Source organism: Oxyura jamaicensis, chromosome 3 (assembly GCF_011077185.1).
Source record: "Oxyura jamaicensis isolate SHBP4307 breed ruddy duck chromosome 3, BPBGC_Ojam_1.0, whole genome shotgun sequence".
NCBI classification, from domain to species: domain Eukaryota; kingdom Metazoa; phylum Chordata; class Aves; order Anseriformes; family Anatidae; genus Oxyura; species Oxyura jamaicensis.
In genome coordinates, this window is record NC_048895.1 from 92,740,435 (window position 1) to 92,760,454 (window position 20,020).

The window sequence follows — 20,020 nt, forward strand, 5'->3', positions numbered from 1 at the left end:
GATCTCACTTTGGTCAATTTGCCAGAATCTACCCTTTACATATATACATTTAGCACAGATATAATAGAGGTACCTTAAATATCTGACTCTAACTATGAAGAACAAAACCAACACAAAGTAGGCTTGTCTTACTAAATCAAGAACTTGAAGAGCAGACTTTTAAAAAGTGAGATCTTCCAAGTTGTAGATTGGTTTGCTGGAACTTTTTTGCTTTTTGTAAAGGCTTGTTGTCTGTAATAAAATATTAAATGTATTATGTACTTACACTGCAAATATATTATGTATTTAATAGTAACATATATATTTATGCATTTGTGTGCATGCACATGAGTTTATAGACTTGTATATTGAAAGAATCTAGTCAGTTCTTAGTAAATTGGTTGTATAACTGAGTGCATTCTATATTTGCCCACCAGATGGAGCTGAAGCACCAAATGTAAATATTAAAACACAGTGTATCTAAGGTTCAAAATATAAATATTTAAAGACACTTTATAAATATTATTAACATAATTGTTTATAAATATTAGGACTCAGTACAGTCAGATTCTTTATGTGAAACCATCTCTGAAAAGACTGAAACAGAGTTTCACTGGTCTATTTATGTGACGATTCACTGTGTACATTTTGGGAGGATACTAACATATAGATCTAATGGAAACTTGGTTAGATGACATCCTTAAGTTACCAAAACAAAGCATATGTGCCTTATGGAGCAATATCACTTTGGATTTGTTAGGCAGATAAGATATTTATGAAAACAGTTGTCTGTTCTCTGTATTTTAACGAATATGCACATACCTTCTGTTTTTTGGAAAATTTCTAATTTCTACTGGCTAGATTTTGGTGTCAGAGTACTGATAAAAAATATTTAGGTTGGCAGATCAGAAAGTCTTCCTAAAGTTTTTCCTGTTCTGGTACAATGGGTTAAATTCTGGTTTGTTGTCTGTATTGTTGAACTGACCATAAATCATGCTTGAGAAGCACAAACTAGGAAGAAATGTGTAGCCTGCCCAGCTGTCTTACCTGAGTTCAAAAATCAATTAGTCGGTGGAATGATGACAGGAAAAAATCATTCAGTATTTCAGGAAATGAAAGTAAGACAGTGAGATTGTTATGAAACACAATACACAGTTTAATGCCTGAGTATTTCCTTTTTTGTTTTCTGCTCTTTTAGTGTAGCATCCTTGGAAATAACCTTAAAGACCTGGCAGATAAATACCAGCATTATGAAGACGCCTCATCTGGACTTTTGTCAGGTCTTCAGGCCTCTGAAATAGCTGTTAACAAACAACTGTCTGAGCCTATTGCAGTGGATCCCAAAAATCTCCAAAGACAACTGGAAGAAACGAAGGTAAAAAGCTTTAAAAAGCAGAAGTTCTTCTGTCCTAAAAGGAACTGCTTTCTGTCAGAAAAACTGGATAATCTAATATAATCCAAGTGGCTGCAGGCCAAATTCTTGTCTTGCAAGTCTGCATGCAACTTTCATAGTTCTCAAATTCAGCTGTCTAGTGTGTTATCTGAAAAGAACTAGGGTGAAAATAAAATGGGGGACCAAGATGCCATTAGCAGCGATGAAAACTAGATGTGTTTCATATCTCTTAGCAAACAGTAGGTGAAATCTGGAAAGTTTTTGAACTAACAAAGGGTTTAGTAATTCCAGTTTGTTGTCACAGCAGGACTTGTGACCAGGTTCCTGATGGAGAAGACCATATGTTGTTTTTTGTCTGTGACTTACTTTTTTCTATTCACATTTTTGTTTTACTGCATTATCCCCAGTAAGGGATCATACCGGATCAGCAGTACACGTTTTTTCTAGTCTGTTTACTTTATCCAGTTGTTAGCAATACTACATGCCCCACTAAAAGCGGATATAAAATAATTTGCACTGCACAGAAAAACAGGTGTTTGTTGGCTTTTTGTTTTTCCACTGAGGAAGTAACTCCCAACTTTATGTCAATCCTAGTATAGGCAAGACAGGATAGTGATGGAGCTTGCGAAGGTAAACCACTAGTTAGGCTCATAAACAGTAGGCTTACAGGAGGCTTTAGGAACCCAAATATAAAATGGCTTGTTTAAAGTTTCATACAGTCTGTTATCTTAGAACTGACTCCTGTATTTTCATAAACACATTCTATTATCTATACTATAATTAAAATGCAAATTCTTTATTTCTCAGTAAGCAAGGTTATCGTTCAGACATTTTATCACTGTTTGAGCTGTGCTATGGGGAGTTTTATGCAGGTCTGGTATGTTTGCTATTGACAAACAGTAATCAATGTCTCTTGGAAAGTGGATGCTTAACTACTTCCCTTAGAACAGTCTGAAAGTCACACATTTACTGCATGGTATCTTTCAAATCTGCCACTGGAATTGTTCAACACTTTGGTATATGACACATCACAGGAATAAAAAAATATACAGTGATTATGTAAGATTTAAGAAAATTAGCTGTTCTTTCATAAATAAAAGTGTAAATTTTGTTCTCCAAAACATTGGAACAATTGAGGTGCATTTGTACTTCCAAGCACTAGAAAGGTAGAAATAACATCAATTACAATTTGAAGCTCCATTTAAACTTTTGTTTCTTATGCCAAAACGAATTATGTCCTGTATAATGCCAATTTTCATGCAAGTAATACAAAAGGAGTGAGTATTAGGGCTCTTTTATGAAATGCCTACATGGATTACTTGCCACACAAAAGAGCACTCAATGATTATGAGCAGGGAAGAAGGCAGAGACTACAAAGATGCAAGGATTCAAAAGATTCAAAGGAAGAGAAAAAGCAGGAGGCTGAAGAAAGAAAGACAATTAGTGAAAGCAAAACAAAGAGAATTTCTGAAGAAGTCAGGTGTTGCAAGTTAAAGCTGTCCCTTCCAGCCAACACATGCAGCTGATAATCCAGCTAGACACAGGCCTTGGCAGCATGGTGGAGTCTAATCGTTTTATGGGGATTAACTGTTCTTCAGAATAATCTTCAGTGCCTCTGGCATAAGTTTGCTTGCTTTCTGCCAGCATTGCAAAGTTTTTGGTATGTCTTTTTTTTTTTTCTTCTCTCTTTCTTTCGTACAAGTACAGTATATTTCACTAGTGTAAGGAAAAATTCTCTTCAGGTCTGTCTGAATTTTATTTTGTCAACAGAGTAGCAAGATACATTGTGTCTGGCGTAACGTTGTGCTCTGGCTTGCACTGACTTGACTTCTTTGTCCCAGCATGGCACATGGGATGGAACTGTATGTTCATAGCGTTAGTGTGTATCATAAAAAAAATTAGAGGTCCCTTCATTTTGGACTTCTGCAAAGTTCAAGCAAATCAAGACAAAGATACGTCATACACACTATCACAGAGACCTGAAGTAGTTTAGAGACTGTTCACCCTAAAGTGGCTTTATACACTGGAGACAGAAAGCCACTTTCGGAAGTTGATTCGGTCTCTGTCTGTTGACTCTGGAACAAGTTATAGCTGGGGTAGTCTCTAAAACTGTGGTCCTTGGTTAGAGGGAGAAACCTAGGAAAATTTTAGTGTTGCTGGCTCCAGGAGGTTTTGAAAACTATAAAGATGAGGCCATTTTTTCAAGGTATTCATGTTGGTGCTACTATATCAGCCTGATCCTTTGTTAGTACAACTGATGGTGAGTGTGTAACTGCTGCTGACCGCATCTTTTTCCCTCTGTTCTCTGATGCTGAATTGAAAAAATATGTTTATTTTTCTTTTGGATAACACCCGAGTCAGTACAAATGGTCTTTAAAAAACAACTAATCAAATGACAGATTTTGCAGTTACATGCAAGACAGCCAGTTGAGTCAGAGACGTATTGTAGGACAGAAGATAATAAAGATGGTGAATAAACTAAAACAAAGGCCAGAAGGCCAAGACTAGTCAAAGCCAGTGGTGAAGATTTGTGAAGAGGTCACAAATTATGTTAGTTGGTTCCCAGCACTAAGTTCATGTTGTGTGGCATATTTCAAGCCTTCCATTTAGCTATACCGAACAGTGTAATTGACAATTGTGGAATTTTACAGGTTCTTCAAGGACAAGTGTCTAACCACCAAATTGCTGTAGAAAAACTAAAAAAAGCCGCCGAAGTGCTTTTGGATACAAGAGGGGAGTTGACACCAGACAAAGATGAGATTCAGAAAACACTGGGTAAAATGCTTGCTTTTCTTAATACCCGTTTTTATCACTTGTGGCATGCAGATACCAGAAGAGACAAAATACAGAGTTTCCACATCTCTGTGTCACTGCTCACATCTGTGTTTTGTTGAGGTATAAGCTGTTACAACATGGTAAATTCTTTGTTGTGCTGTCTCCTATGTTTGATCATGTGCTTTTCACTTAAAACCCGTCATTTTATTTTTAACTTGTTTTTATTCAGAGGGAGGGATTATGTTTAATTCCCATGTTACAGATGAGCGTGTCAAGAGTTAGGGATTTGCTGAGGATCATAAGTTTACCATTGGGAAGGGATATGTTCTGGTTCAAGGAATGTGACTCCAGCTATCTGTTTCCAACCAATTATTTGAAGTTTGCTTAGCTGAACTTATTTTCTTCTGATTTCAAGTAACTTTCCGTGGCAGGTTGTCCTTGTCCAGCTTCATGATGCCCCTGCAGCCTCTCTGTTACTCTCCTTTCTCAACACGATGGGGAAGATTATTATGGAAAAGCTCATGGTTTGAGAGAAAGACAAGGAGATCACTTACCAATTACTGTCACAGGCAAAATACACTCAGTTTGGGAAAAAGTGGATTAAATTTATCAGCAAACAGGCAATAGATTGGTTAGTGAGAGATGAAGTGAAAAAATTGAAAGACCTTCCCACCACCCACCTTGTTCCCAGACGCAGTTTTGCCCCTTCATTTCCAATTCCTCCACCCATTTCTTGGGAACAGTCAACAGCTGCCAGAAGCTAGGGCTGCATGGGAACCAACTTCTAAAAATTTGGGAGCACAGCTGTAAGCTGCTCCCTCATTTCACTTGTTGTATGGGCTTCTTGGCTATGTCTGATTCCGTTCTTTTGTTGTGTTGTGTGTTTTTACTGAATACAGCTGATGGTTTTGCTTACTTCTGATACAGGTGATTTTTGACTCACTCTTAACTTGGTGACAATGAAATGAGTTAAATTTTAGTTTGGCTAAAGGAAACTCTGAAATGTATTTTCTCTTTATCAGATGATATTGTGGAGAGATATGACAATCTATCAAAGTCTGTGAATGAAAGGAATGAGAAGCTCCAAATAACTCTGACACGATCCCTAAGTGTGCAGGATGGTTTGGATGAAATGCTGGATTGGATGGAAGGTGTTGAAAAGAGCCTTGAAGAAAAAGATCAAGTGCCTTTGAATTCTGCTGCTATTCAGGATATCATTAGCAAAAGCATTGTAAGTATCACACTGAAAGACATACTTGTTTGAAGTTAAGGTTTCAGAAATAATTAAAATCTTACTTTAATGGGCTCAGAATACTTAGTAAAGAAGACTGTTACATGAACTGAAACTGCATAAGGATTTCTGTAGCTGAAATAGATCTACACTGATGGTCCTGCTGTACTGATTTATTGTATTATTTCATATGGTGGACCAGTTCCACTTCTTAAATTTTAATTATAAGCAATACAGAGTGGCTTTTGCTTGTTTCAGATGCTAGAACAAGACATTGCAGGTCGCCAAAGCAGTATGAACACTATGAACGAGAAAGTGAAGAAGTTCATGGAAACAGCAGATCCATCCACTGCATCCTCACTGCAAGCTAAAATGAGTGAACTTGCAGGACGGTTTTCTGCAGCAAGTAAGAAGCATAAAGAAAAGCTTATGAAAATGGAAGAGTTGAAGACTAAAGTGGAGTTATTTGAAGGTCTGACAGAAAAACTCCAGTCATTCCTAGATGAGAAAAACCAGGCTCTCAGTGAGACTGAGGCTCCAAGAAAGGATGTTAGTGAGGTATCTCAGTATGTGCAGGTACTGTACCATTCCATTTGTATACAATGTGCCTATCTAAGTGATTGAACAATAAATAAGACATGCTTATTTCACAGCTTCAATTGGCAAAAATCAGCGATTTAATTTTGAACAGCTGATTGCTGAGTCTAATATGAAGAATATAATTCTGTCTTGCAGGAGGCTAGTGTAGAACTGGCACAACATAAGAAAGATCTGGAAGTTTTGCAGCAGCTTCTTGATGAACTTTCATTCCACGCTCTTCCTGGGGATAAAGCATTGGTAGTAGAAAAAGTAAATGCTTTGTCAAAAAAATTCAGAGAGGTAGAGGAGACAGTAAAAGAAAAGTAAGTCAAACAATTACTCAAGTGTTTCCACCTCTTAAGCTAATGATACTGTGTGAATGTTATGACGACTGCTATCCACTTGTGTGCTATCTCAAGAGAGTACAGTTAACTTCAGAGTAGAGAGGCCTTTTCATTAAAAAAACAAACTGTTGGGAAATACATCTGTAGCTAGTCTATCTGGCCTGTTTTGCTTTCATCACTTAAGCATTCTTCTTTGTTTTTATTTTGCTACTTGTTCTAGTCACGCAATTCCTTGTGTTAGGGTTGATCTGATGGTATTTGAAATACAGTCTTTGCTTTTATTATACAGGACTGAGTATACTTAGTACACCAGCCCTACCAACATAACACTTTAGGTTCAATTCATGTTTGAAGATAAGTTACAAGTGCACTGACAAGAGTTTGCCTCTCCATGGTACCACTGTAACTTTATCATCTCCAGTTAGATGGATAAGCACAAGACAGCTTAGTTTTCTACCTACTTTGTAATCATTTATGCATCTTCCATCAAAATGCCACAAAGATGGATGTTTTCTGCTTATACAGAAAACTCACAGATCTGTGTCTGTACTCTTTGAAGCCAGTGTTGAGGCTGTCATTGAATTCAGGGATGGCATCATTGGATTGATAACATCTATTGGTTTAATTACCAGAAGGAATATTGTCATCCAGTGCTGAACTTATTTTGTTTTTAATATTCTAGAGAAGAGGACGTATCATCTTGTCAGAAAGAAATGGATACTTTTGAGCTACTTGTGGAGTCCTTAAAGAAATGGATAAAAGAGACGACAGAACGTATTCCAGCAGCACAACCCTCTCTGAATACGGAGGAGTTAAAGAAGCCTTTGGAAGATACGTTGGTAAGATACTGTGATATAAGCAGCTAAACACAGCTAAAGAAAATAGGACATTTGTTAGTAACATAAAAGAACAAACATATGGCATAAGCAGCCACAGTGATTGGGACTAGGGGGCTTGCAGTCTGCATTTACATTCCCATTTCCTTGGCATGTCTGGATACGGTTGTGGTGGGTTAACCTTAGCTGACTGCCAAGTGCCCACCCAGCCACTCTCTCACTCCCTCTCAGCAGGACAGGGGGAGAAAATACAGGTCTTTGGTTGAGAGAAGGGCAGGGAGATCATTCACCAATTAGTGTCATGGGCAAAACAGGCCCAACTTGGGAAAGATTAAAAGATTGCTAATTAAAAGCAGCGTAGGATATTGAGAAACAAAAATTAAATTAAAACACTGTCCCTCCACCCCTCCTTTCTTCCCAGGCTCAACTTCAGTCTTTCACTTACAACTATTCTCACTCCCTTGCCCCAAGTGGCACAGGGGTATGGGGAGTGGTGGTTGTTCATAACGCTTTGTCTCTGCTGCTTCTTCCTCCTCACACTCTTCCCCGGCTCCAGAGTGGGGTCCTTCCCGTGGGCTGCCAGAAAACCTTCCCATGTTCCTGCCAGAAAACCTGCTATTGTGTGGTCTTTTCTCCACAAGCCAGCTCCTGCGTGGGCTCTCCCTGGTCTGCAGCTTCCTTCAGGGCACATCCAGCTGTGACATGGGCTGTACTCTGGATATCTGCACAACGGTTTTTGCCCTTTCTTAAATATGTTATAACTGAGGTGCCATCAGCATCGCTGATGGGCTCAGTTGAGGCCATTTCGGAGCTGGCTAGAACTGGCTTTGTCTGACATGGAGCAGCACCTGTTCTGTTCTCCCAGATACCACCCCTGCAGCTCCCAGCCTACCAAAACTGCCACGTAAACCCAATACGGTGCTACCAGCGATGCCCAAGTAACAAGGTTGTTCTGTTCTCAACACTAAATATTTTAAGTCTGAACTCAGTTTTGCAATGAACAACTGTCTCTTTTTCTTAACCAGAATTTAAAAGATGAATGGACATTAAAAGCAAGTGAAGTGCAGAAAATGAATAGCAGAGGGACGTTGTTGTGTAATCTGATTACTGCTGTGACTTCTCCTGCAAAACTGAGAGCAGTTGCAAAATCAGGTATGCATTCATGTAATCAGGTAAATCTAATGTCTAAGGAGTTTTTAAAGTCCTTAAAAAATAAATAACGTATTGTATCCTGTGATTAGGTTTCTGAATAATATAGCTCATGAGAAGTCAGTTAGCCATATCTGTTCTGACCATCATTTGCTGTGATTCTCATTTCAGCTGTCTAATTACTTAAATAATTCAGTACAAATTCTTACTGCTTTACGTTGCCAAAATAGTGTAAAAGCACTTTGTAAATGATTGACAAGTCCTAAAACCTGTTACTTCTGTCCATAATTTCCAGAGAATCAATAAAATGAACAGTATCACAGTCTTTTTCACCTAATCCCAGGAAACTTCTGATAATGAGAAATTGACTTAATCTGATTGGTGTTCAGTGCTTCATATATCTGCCAGGTCTGCAATTAGGACAAATATAAACCCTATTTTTGCAAACTCTGCTGCACCTGCACATCTTTGCTTCCAGAGACACCTTTTTCATGGCTATTCTGTGTGACTTTAAACAAGCACATAATCGCAGAATCACAAAGGTTTTGTCAGAAAGATGATGAGGACATCGCTTACCTAAAATGTGAGCCTAGACGAACTAGCTCATCCCAATGATGATAGCATAATTAATGCTAGTCAGTATTTTAGTTAAAGTGACATGAAAGGGAATCAACTTTGTATCCCATTATGAATTTCCTGGGCCAAAATGTGCTTCCAGCCTGAAGCTTTGACTAACTTATCTTTACCTATAATCTGATTTTAAAGAAAAACAAATATATTTCCATGATGTTCTGTACTCTAGTGTTTAAACATTCATTTGTTTTACAGAATCTAGTAATTCTGCTAAGTATCATCGAAGCCATAACTTAAAGCGTGTGGCACCTGGAGCGTTTTGATGGCCATAAGCACATTTTCAGTCAGTTCTTTAATTTATTTCCAGACCTTGTTAGTTCAAGTGCTGGCCTTCAGTGGTCATTTGCAAAGGACAGTGGAAGGATGGGGACTTCCAGAGGATACCTATCTGGCAAGAGTAAATCACTTTCTTTTTCACATCTCTCGGTAGTAGGTACTTCTGGTAGCTAGCACCTCCAGCTGCCTCTAAGGTGGCCCTAACTGTCCAGCTGGTACCATGGGCTGGATGCACGGCCTTCTCCAGGGCAACCGTTAATCTTTCCCTGTTAACTGCTCACCTGGGAATACAAATGTGCAAGAGAGAAGGAGGCGGTTCTCCTGGCCATTCTCTGTGCCATGACTCTGTGTCCCAGCTCTGTGCTCTGATGGTGTTTCACAATGCCCATGTAGCCCTGAGTCCAGAGGCTTTGAAATGCCATTTGATCAGTAGGGCTGCCTGGCTGCCTCCGAGTGACTGTGACAGGACTTTATGAGTGACAGTAAGGATTCCACATTGCAGTCCCTGAAACGGCATGGAACATACTGTCAAGTCTTGTTAATGATGAGATAGGAAGGGATTTGTCCTGTTGATATCAAGAGGGTTTTTTTTTTGCTCAGAGGTACAGTCTTAAGCACGCTGTGTCTTTGGTTGTGTTGTCTGCAATGACCGCTTTGGGTTTCTTTGCTGCTCAGTGTTCAGTGCTTTCCTCATAGTTTCAGTGTTTGCCACTCTCCAGGGCAATGCCCAGACACAGCTGGGTAAAAATGTTCTCAGTGAGCAGTAGGGAACAGATTCCTTTTTGGGAGGAAGAAGTGGCATTAGCCGTATGGGTATGAGTAGGCTTCACAGCTAGGGCATCGACTTTGTCCACAATATTCATTTATTTAGCGTTGTATTGTAAGCTGTAAGACTGCTCATGCATTGTGCATATGTGCATACTACATGTGCATGTGTTCACCCCCACACACTCTGCATATGCTATGCATATGTGATTCCACTTACGGTATTAGCTGGCTGGAGCAGGTTAAAACATGAAACAACCTCCAAATATATGAAACCATCTAAATAAAATGTTTGTTTTAACATGGTTAGCATGCACATTTTTCTTTAATGTTATAATGAGAACTATTCATCGTGTTGTTTCAAAGAGGAAGTGTAATGCTGGTGTTTTGGTGGGAAAAGGCCCAGCTAAGCATGTGACAGTCTTTCTTGATCTGTAGGTGGCACAGTGTTAAATGGTGAAGGAGGAGCTCCAGGAACTCAGGATTTTCTGAAAAATAAAGGTGAGTAATCACTCAGTAAAAAATTCAGGATGGGATAAAGAAATGTGCTTCTGAACTACTGTTAAATATGTTGACATTTTTAAATGCTGTATACAGATCTGATTGCATTGATCTTTACTAGACAAATTTCATGTCACTTTACTATAAGTAAACTATTCTGACTATTATGATATTAAGATCAACTGTAAAAATATCTGCCTTCAGTATGTCCTTTGAAAACAGATCAAATGTTTGTTTTCTGAACAATATGTACTTCTATAAACATACATAGAGAGGGCTGTTCTAATATAACATACGGATTTTGAGAAAATTATTGGTGTTTATGTGATTTGGAACTTTTCAACACCAACCAACATACACAACATGAACAGACATGTATGTATACATAATACAAAGACACATTTTACATACATTTGTATTGCTGTATGTGACCAGTTCCTTTTCAGAAAAAAAGGACCTTATGTAGAAACTCATATATGCTTAGGGATAGCCATGTTTCAAGTCTGCAGTGTTCATGCTTCTAAATTACAGCCTGCTTAGTACACTGACTGCCTCCTAAGCTCTCTTGCTGATAACACACCTTTATATTGGTACATGGCTATGAGCAAGTTACTACTGCAGTAAGGTTAGGCAGTCAAACTAGTAACTGTTAAGAAATAATTAATGATAATTAAAATAATATAAAATAATACAAAATAATATAAATAATAATAAAACGTTAAGAAATAATTCTTAATGTGTTCAGCAGCTTCTGGTTTGGGGAACTATTAGCCATGGTAACTTGAAGTACTCTTTAGAATTTCTTGAAGTGTATGTGTAATCTCTAATGTAGTCTTTGTTCATCTTTCCTTTTACAGAACTGACAACTGTTCAACAAGCCATGTCTGATGTAAATCATGGTTATGAAGATTTGGGAGTTTTATTGAAGGAGAAGATTTCAGAACTAGAATGTATGCTTTCAAAAATGCAAAATATTCAGGAAGAATCAGCCTCAATGATGCAGTGGTTACAAAAAATGGACAAAACTGCATCAGATTGGGAAGCTGCTCCAACTGATAGTGAAGCTGTTAAAGCTCAGGTTGAGCAACATAAGGTACTTTATGTCTTCAGAAAAAAAAATACTCTATTGCAATTATTGAGGGAATTCTATCTGAACAATAGATGTCTCAGCATAGCTTAATGTTGCAGAGAGTATTTAAATGATCTAGTAAACATAAACATGCCCGTCAGGCTTAGAGCAAATCTGGCAAACTGTGTCAGTGCAGTAAAAGGAGCACTGGGTCAGAAAGAATGATTTTTGCATGTCAAAAAATAATAACTCTGATGGCCAATTTAAATAGGTAAGAGTATATTGATTACACAGGATACTTTTTGATACCTTTAGTTGTTTAAACATAATCACTGGATTGCTCATAAGATCTGTACAGCTGTATCTATCCAAAAGCTGTTTCTGCAGCTGCTGGTTCACTGACGCTCCACAGACCTCCACAGCTCTGCAGCTGCAGAGGCTTATGTCTATTCCAAGGCAGTGTTTCTCTTCAGCAGCCATGTCATGCTTGTTAACTCATATAGCTGCACAAACGTCTCCTCCCTTCTGTTTAATTGATATGAGAAAATCACAGAATCAGGAGTAAGCTTCTGTCCCGCTTAAGCACAGGGGAGATATGCTACTCACAGTGAAGGACAATATTTACACGTAAAGGTTTATATGTAAAGTGAAATGTAATGGGTAGCTAAGCTATTGAAGAGAAAATTCTTTCCTTGTCTGTGACTGGGGATAAACAAGGGCAGAATTTGATCCTGCTGAAGTACTTTTTTTTTTTTTTTTTTTTACACATTTTGGGATTCACCCTTAAAAATTAAACACCCTCTGACTTTCCTTAAGTTTGACTTTTCCTCAGACTCGGGTAATATTCAGTCACAGAACTCAGACTGTATGTGGAAAACCCTTCTTCCTTTATTTGTAACAAAGACTGTTCAAAGCTAACAAGATCATCTTACTCTCAGTGTAGTAATAGAAGAGTGTTCCTAGCCAGTTGGAAAACTGAATGATTACTCAAGCAAGAGTCATCCTTTTGATGCAAATGGACCTTGTACTAAAAGTTCTAAGTCAAACACAGATATGTTCAGTGCTTATTTTAGTGTGGTGGTGTTTTTTTTGGGGGGGGATAGTTACAATGAAACTCCTCAGTGCAAATTCTGTGACTTCAGAATGTTGGTATGAGACCTTTCCTGAGCATAAGACTGTCCACTTCCATCTGTAAGAGCTGCCTGAAGTGTTCTCAAGGAACTGCTTGGGCATCTTAATTCCCTGAGCTTAAGTCTGCACTTAAGCTATGGTACTCTCTAAATGACAGTTCTAGATTATCTACAAGAAGCTGTCAGTCTGTGACAGCAGAACTTTTAATGAGGTAAATGAGTCCACACAGAGCTCTTATATGTTGTTGCTTAGTTGGGTAATTTCTGCTTAGAACCTTGATGTGCGCTAGTCAGTTGGTCTTATGTACAAGAACAGATTCCAGATACATGCAAGTATGATGAGATTTAGTGGATCCTATTTATGTGAATTATTCTAATCCTTTTGTTTGTTCAAATTAAACAGTAATTGTTAATATTAATGTCGTTTACAGAAATGAGGTCACTTCTTCCAAAAAAATATGACCAGCCAATACATGCCAGTAGAAAGGGTTTTGAGGCTCATAGCAGAAAAGCAGTATATAAGTGCTAGATATTTATGGTTTACTTTCACGCTTGGTATCTCAGAATTACGGACTTCAAAAATACTTTGCAGTTTATCTCTAGTCGTGCATTTATTTTTTTTACCATTTGATTTTACAGCTATTTGAAACTGAGCTAAAGCAAAGTGCGAATAAAGTGCAGGAACTAAAGGACAAAGTGACAGAGCTGTTGGAGAAGAACCCCGACTCTCCTGAGGCACCCAAATGGAGACAAACATTGGATAAAATAGGTACTTCAGTAAAGCTGTATTATAACTCAGACTGATTTAGAAGTTGTTTTATTACATTATTTAAATGTATTAGAATTAACACTTGCTCCCTCCTACCCCTTAAATTCTGTGGAAATAACTCCCTTTACAAGAGGGTGAATCTGGAGTAACTCCACTGAAGTTGGTGGACTTTGAATTTATATCAGTGCAATTAAGAGAGGCTATAGCTTGGCTGCATGTTTTAGAGGGCTTTACCTTTTTCAGACAGTGTGTGGCTAAGACTTTGAGAGGTCAGCTATTGCTCCAGATAAATACGTTGTTCTTACAAAGTGTTCTTACAAGTGCTACAGACAAATTAAATTAATACTATTTTCATATAAATAACACTTTGAGTTGTTAGTAATGCCTTTCCGATGCGCTAGTGGCTTTTGTCATTCTGTGGTTTTGATGGCTTTCTGCCATTTTCTAAACCTGACTTCATAAATTTTGCCGTAAAAAATTGGAAATTGCCATGTTTGTACATTAGATTTTGAGATAATGCAGTGTGTAATTGTTGTGAGCTTTTAAAAACTCTTCTTAGGTTTGTCGTATTTTAAATAAATCATAGGTCAGTCAGTGTTTCATACTAATAGGCATACACCAATAAATAATAATAGCTGCACCATTAGTAATGGTAAAGGTAAATCTGTCTTTTTTATAAGTGTATTTCCAAAAGTTTAGGTAGCAGTTTAGGTAGCACATTTCTTCTCAAAGAAAATGTGAGTAGCACTGAAAGAGAATTAATTCAGAATGAACAGGGATCAAAGTCGGTGGAGTGGCACAAGAAAATGAAAAAACAGACATGAAACTCAAGGACAGGGAGCGTTAGCAAAGCACCAGAGCTGAGTCACCAAGCATTGACAGTATCACAGATGGAAGAGGGAACTTAAAAGACCACGAGACTCAATGGCTGCTGTGAAAGCCACTTGCTACAAATGGAAGAGATCACAGTTTGGTCTAGGTGAACCTAAGTTCACACGGCACTTTTGAAATACCTGTGTAAAGAAGTATCCTCATTGCCTGTCATAGGTGCCTGGTTCTGAAGTCTAAATGAAGCAGTTAATCTCCACAGGCTCTTAATACAGACTTTTGAAAGAGGTGTGCTCCTTCAGGAGGCATTTCAGAGCAGAAACCTGAATTATGGCTTAGATTTACCCTTGGAAAGGTATCTATTTGTGTCCACTTACTAAAAAGGAAGGCCAGTGGACCTAAGTCAGGCACCTAATTTGTGAGTACAGCCCTTCGGCTTTTATGTCATTTGGAATCAAAGCCTAAATGTGGTGGTACTTCACCTAGTAATATTCTAATTAATTTAACTGCACGTTGTATATTCATTGTTCTGAAAATGCTGCATGTGGCAGTGCTAAACTGCAGACCCTTATCCAAGTGTATATGGATCTGACTGTTAAAAGATGTATTTGCCGAGTCACTGCAACAAGGCATCTGGAGTTAATCAGCAAGAAGCCTTATTAGAGTGCTCTGTTTACATTTCGTATATAGTCTGCTGTCTGACAGCCCATCTGCTAGAGCATGCATGCAATATGTTAACATTATCGTTGTTAGATTCCAAGTGGAAAGAGCTCAATCAAGTTACATCTGAGAGACAACAAAAACTGGAAGAGTCTTCAAATTACCTGACCCAGTTCCAGACAGCAGAAGCTCAGCTAAAGCACTGGCTTGTAGAAAAGGAGCTAATGGTCAGTGTGTTGGGACCCCTATCAATCGATCCAAATATGCTGAATACTCAAAAGCAACAGGTTCAGGTGAGTAAGGACTGCCAACATGCATTAATGATTTAAGTTTGGTTTTCGTTGTTGTTGGTTGGTTGGTTTGTGCATTTTTTGTTGTTACTGTTTTTTACTATTAGCAAAATACTATTTTGCATTTAGAGTACAGCACAGTTAACAGAAGCCGTGTTATTTGTTTATCAGCAAATACCAGCTTAAGTTATAGTTGACTACAGCAGTTAGAAGAAAAAATTACCATGAGATTGAAGAGAGATCAGAACAGCTAAAGGAAAAAATGTTCAGGACTAACCCTTGAGGAGATACTGATCCTCAGATGTATTTTTTGTTTTAACTGTCCTGCGATTTCTCTGTAGTCTAATGAAAGCAGTCCTTTGAAGTTTTATTAATTTGAGTGTGTATATGTAACATTTTGCGGTCAGTTCTCATGTACAGTCTATGCAGTAGTTTTTTGAGATTTTGTTCACTTGACTGTGCCAATAGCTAATAAAAATAAGAAAGCAAGTGAAATGTAGTATTGTGAGTATGTATGGAGCCAAGAGAAGGAAGGATAGATGAAAAATATAAAATGAAGTAGCTTGCCTACAGAAATGCAGCAAAGCACAGACAAAAGAAACGAAAGTTGAATCAGACAAAGTTGAAGAAACTATAAATTCTAATTTCAGTCAGGCATTTCTATTGCTGCCAGTTAATTTGAACTGTGACAAGAAGTAACATTCTTATTTTGAAAAAGTAGTATTAAAGCTGGCATATCCATATTGATTAAAATAAAGTGTTCAAAACGTGAACTGTTTTCTAACACTATGTGAAAATGGCTTAAAATTGGTTTGTAAATGCTTCAGAAATGTAGACAGCTGGCATAAGACTATCATGTATCACTTAGCAGTCTTTAGAAGTTAAACCTCATTGACTTAAAAAGAAAGGGTTTGGAACGCTCTATAAAGAAAAACCATGATATTTATTTGTCCCTTTTTCTACAGGCACGTTTGACTTATTATCAAAAAATAAAGTACTGGGAACCAGTGAGATAAACTTTAAAGGTCTTACAGTATACATTCAGTCATTTTGTGAATCATCCAAATATTCCCCGCTGTAATAATACATTGCAATATTATGTCACTATACACCTTCTTTGAAGTCCTATCTTAAGACAAATATCAAAACTGTCTAGGAAAAAAGACATTGCTTGAAACTAAATAGTGATTATTTTACTTGGTACAGTTACTTAATTGCTGTAATATTAACAAAATTCATTGTTTACTTGTGTCTACTGTTTGAATTTCCATTAGATGATCTGTAAACTAACTTTTTTTGTTGTTGTTCTTTGATGTAAACGCTCAGAAACAACACTCAATTTATGTGCAGAAGATGCAATTATTTCACTGGATTTTTAAATCCAGAGATGGATTACTCAATAAGGGAGCTTAGCTACAACAAACTCTACATAGATTTTGTCAGAAGCATTTTGCTTCCTTTTCATGAGGTAAATGCTTCTTACAATTTTCTTTCTTCCCAGATTCTGCTCAAAGAATTTGACACAAGAAAGCCACAATATGAGCAGTTAACTATGGCTGGTGAAGGGATCCTGAAGAGACCTGGTGAACATCCTCCCTCTCATGAGACTGTGAAAGAGCAGCTGGAAGCTGTGGCACAAAAATGGGACAACCTAACTGGCCAGCTGAGTAACAGATGTGAACGAATTGACCAAGCCATTGTGAAAAGCACAGAGTACCAAAGCGTACTCAGAAGTCTGTCTGACAAGCTGAGTGACTTGGATAGCAAACTGAGCAGCAGCCTGGCTGTGAGCACACAACCTGATGCTGTGAAACAACAACTGGAAATTGCTAAAGAAATGAAGGAGGAAATAGAAAGGGAAATGAAGAATATAAATGCAGCTCGAGCTCTTTGTGAAGAGCTGTCAGCACTGGTTGGAGAAGAGTATTTGAAAGCAGAACTTACAAGACAGTTAGATGGCATCCTAAAATCGTTTAAGGATATTGAGCAAAAATCAGGTTAGTATTTATTTAAAAAGAAATAGCAATAAAGGCATAGAATTAAGCATCATTTTCACATTTGTCTTTATAGTCTGTAGTGATATGTTGAGTAAGCTGAGCCTAATGCCATCTCTTTATTCAGTCCAAACCCTAACCAATTGCACATTAGAACTTAGGAGAGAGTCTCCGTACCTTCAAAAGGTAAAACCAATACTTAGATCTCTAGTGAGCAGTCTGGAAGAGAATTTGAAACACAATAATAGTGCTGATTTTCTCACCTCTGCCTTCAGGTGCATCCTTACTGAATTTGGATACCAAAGCAGAGGGTGCCGTTCATTGAGCTAGTTAACTGCATAGGTGCACAGAGGGAGCTAAAACTGTAATTTTTAGGCATGCGCCAGTGAATGGCTTGGCAAAAAGCAGTGGTAATTCTATACAACTGCCCGTGACACGACTGAGCTGGTAGTATACAGCTTTTCCTATCCTGTGAACAACAGAGCTCAGCAAGTAACACAGCACAAGCAATATCATACATTTTTCTTCCTAACAGCCCCAGTTTTTGCTTGTTCATTTCCTCTGGTCACAAGGAACTTCAAATGATCTCTCTAAAAACACGTATTGCCTGCAGGCTGAGTTAGACCCTGCTGCTAGATTACTTGATATTCTCTGTGCTTATACTTCATAATACCATTAAACATGACTGTGTGCTTTTTACCCCCCAAATCTGCCAGAATGGGATTCATGTAGGCACAAGCTGGCTGAACTCAGCTGATTTGGTTCACGTCCAAATGCCTTCGCTGCTCTGCTGTGGTGCAGATACAAGGCTATCCCTTCCAAGAAGCTTGGTTGTCGTCAAGTTAAGCACTACATGCTAAGGACCTGCTGTCCTCACATTAAAGATCACTCATAATAAAATCAATATTATTATTATTTTTTTCACTGAATACTAGGGGATTCTGATAATAAGCTTCTGTGCTATCTTCTCTTCTCTGTAGATAACCATGTTCAGCAGCTCCAGTCAGCGTATGCCACTTCTCATCAGTTCCAGCAAATGTCTAAGGACTTCCAGGCCTGGCTAGACAAAAAGAAAGAAGAGTTGAACCAGGCTCGTCCTATATCAGCCAAACTTGATACCTTGCAGTCCCTAATCGAAGAACAGAAAGATTTTAAGAAGACTCTGACCAACGAAATTGGTTCATATGAAAAAATTGTTGCAGAAGGAGAAAGCATCTTACAGAAGACCCAAGGAGCTGACAAAGCAGCGTTACAGTCCCAAATTGCCACACTCAGAAGTAAGTGGGATGAAATGGATAAGCAGGTAAAAGAAAGGCAAGATAAATTAACAGACTGTCTCGAGAAAGCGCTCAAATACAAGCAGCATGTAGAAAATTTGCAGCCATGGATAGAGAAATGCCAAAGCAACCTGTCTGAATTAAAAGTTGGCATAAACCCTGCAGAAATAGAGAATTCTGTTGTTCAGGTGAGGGCCTGGCAGAAGGACCTGGATAAACACCATGGGATGGTGGAGCTATTAAATAACACTGCTGAAAGTTTGCTCAGTGCAAGTGAAACAGATAAAGAAATTGTTAGAGAAGAAACTAAGGCACTGAATCAGAAGGTGAATATGGTCACAGAACAATTACATAAGAAGAGAGAGTGCTTGGAAAATATGGCACAAAGGCTGAAAGAGTTTCAGGAATCATCCAAGGAAACAGAAAAACAGCTTAAAAGTGCCAAAGAGCATCTGGAAGCTCATGATTCACTTGGACCTCAGTCATTCAGTAACAAACACCTGACAGTGATGCAGGCCCAGCAGAAAGCTTTACAGTCCTTAAAGCCTCATGTTGATTTAGTAAAAAAGCTTGCCCAAGACCTAGTGGTAGAAGCTTCTGATTCAGCTGGTGTTTCTGACCTTTTGCTCCAAGCTGAATCTTTGGAGCAGGAATACAATGCAGTGAACCAGCAGGTTGAAGATAGGTGCTCGTTCTTGGAGACAAAACTTCAGGGAATTGGCCATTTCCAAAACAGCATCAGAGAGATGTTCTCTCAGTTTGCAGAGTTTGATGATGAACTTGATAGCATGTCTCCAGTGGGGAGAGATCTTGATGTACTGCAATCCCAGAGAGATGATATAAAATGTTTCCTGAAAAAACTGGAAGATCTTATAATGAATAATGAAAATGCTAATAAAAACTGTAAAATGATGCTAGCCACAGAAGCTGAAGCTTCTCCTGATCTTGTTGGTATAAAACGAGACTTGGAAGCATTAAATAAACAGTGCAACAAGCTCCTAGACAGAGCAAAAGCCAGGGAAGATCAAGTGGAAGGTACAATTAGCCGTGTTGAGGAGTTTTACAGTAAGTTAAAAGAATTTTCCAGTTTGCTTGGGAGAGCTGAGGAACATGAAGAATCACAAGGTCCTGTTGGAATGGAAACAGAAACCATTAATCAGCAGCTGGATACGTTCAAGGTAGGAAGGTTTCTTCCTTACTGCTATCGTGTGTTTTACCACAATGCAATTTTTAATTCAATATCAGTGTGAAAATTATTGGTAAAATCATCTGAGAGCTTGGACAAGTCTTCTTTCACATCAGTCAGTTCCTACCTGTATGCCTTTTATCTATTTTAAATGGGGTATTTTCTCTTGCTCCAGAGCTTTCCTCTGCTATCGATTACTAGACATTGATGGCTTTGCAACCCAATTTTTGCAGTTCCTTTAACCCAGGTCTCCCTCTCTTCCTCTCTTCCCAATCTTACTTTGTGCAATCCATCTGCCTTACCAGTTTTTGAGAATTCCATGTTGTTTCTATTCTGCTGTCCATGTATCACACAAA

General features: G+C 38.2%; 1 protein-coding gene across 12 annotated transcripts in view; it reads left to right on the top strand.

Annotated features, from left to right (window-relative positions):
• DST (dystonin) overlaps nucleotides 1-20,020 on the top strand; it is a 296,284-nt gene that overhangs the window by 200,074 nt on the left and 76,190 nt on the right. For all 12 annotated transcript variants that reach the window (XM_035322484.1, XM_035322491.1, XM_035322490.1 and 9 more), the window contains 13 exons: nucleotides 1,178-1,354; nucleotides 4,024-4,147; nucleotides 5,170-5,378; nucleotides 5,637-5,954; nucleotides 6,114-6,280; nucleotides 6,984-7,140; nucleotides 8,163-8,289; nucleotides 10,399-10,461; nucleotides 11,319-11,554; nucleotides 13,300-13,429; nucleotides 15,011-15,210; nucleotides 16,709-17,204; nucleotides 18,182-19,656. In XM_035322484.1, the coding sequence (XP_035178375.1) occupies nucleotides 1,178-1,354; nucleotides 4,024-4,147; nucleotides 5,170-5,378; nucleotides 5,637-5,954; nucleotides 6,114-6,280; nucleotides 6,984-7,140; nucleotides 8,163-8,289; nucleotides 10,399-10,461; nucleotides 11,319-11,554; nucleotides 13,300-13,429; nucleotides 15,011-15,210; nucleotides 16,709-17,204; nucleotides 18,182-19,656 (3,879 nt within the window). The remainder of the gene's footprint in view (nucleotides 1-1,177; nucleotides 1,355-4,023; nucleotides 4,148-5,169; nucleotides 5,379-5,636; nucleotides 5,955-6,113; nucleotides 6,281-6,983; nucleotides 7,141-8,162; nucleotides 8,290-10,398; nucleotides 10,462-11,318; nucleotides 11,555-13,299; nucleotides 13,430-15,010; nucleotides 15,211-16,708; nucleotides 17,205-18,181; nucleotides 19,657-20,020) is intronic.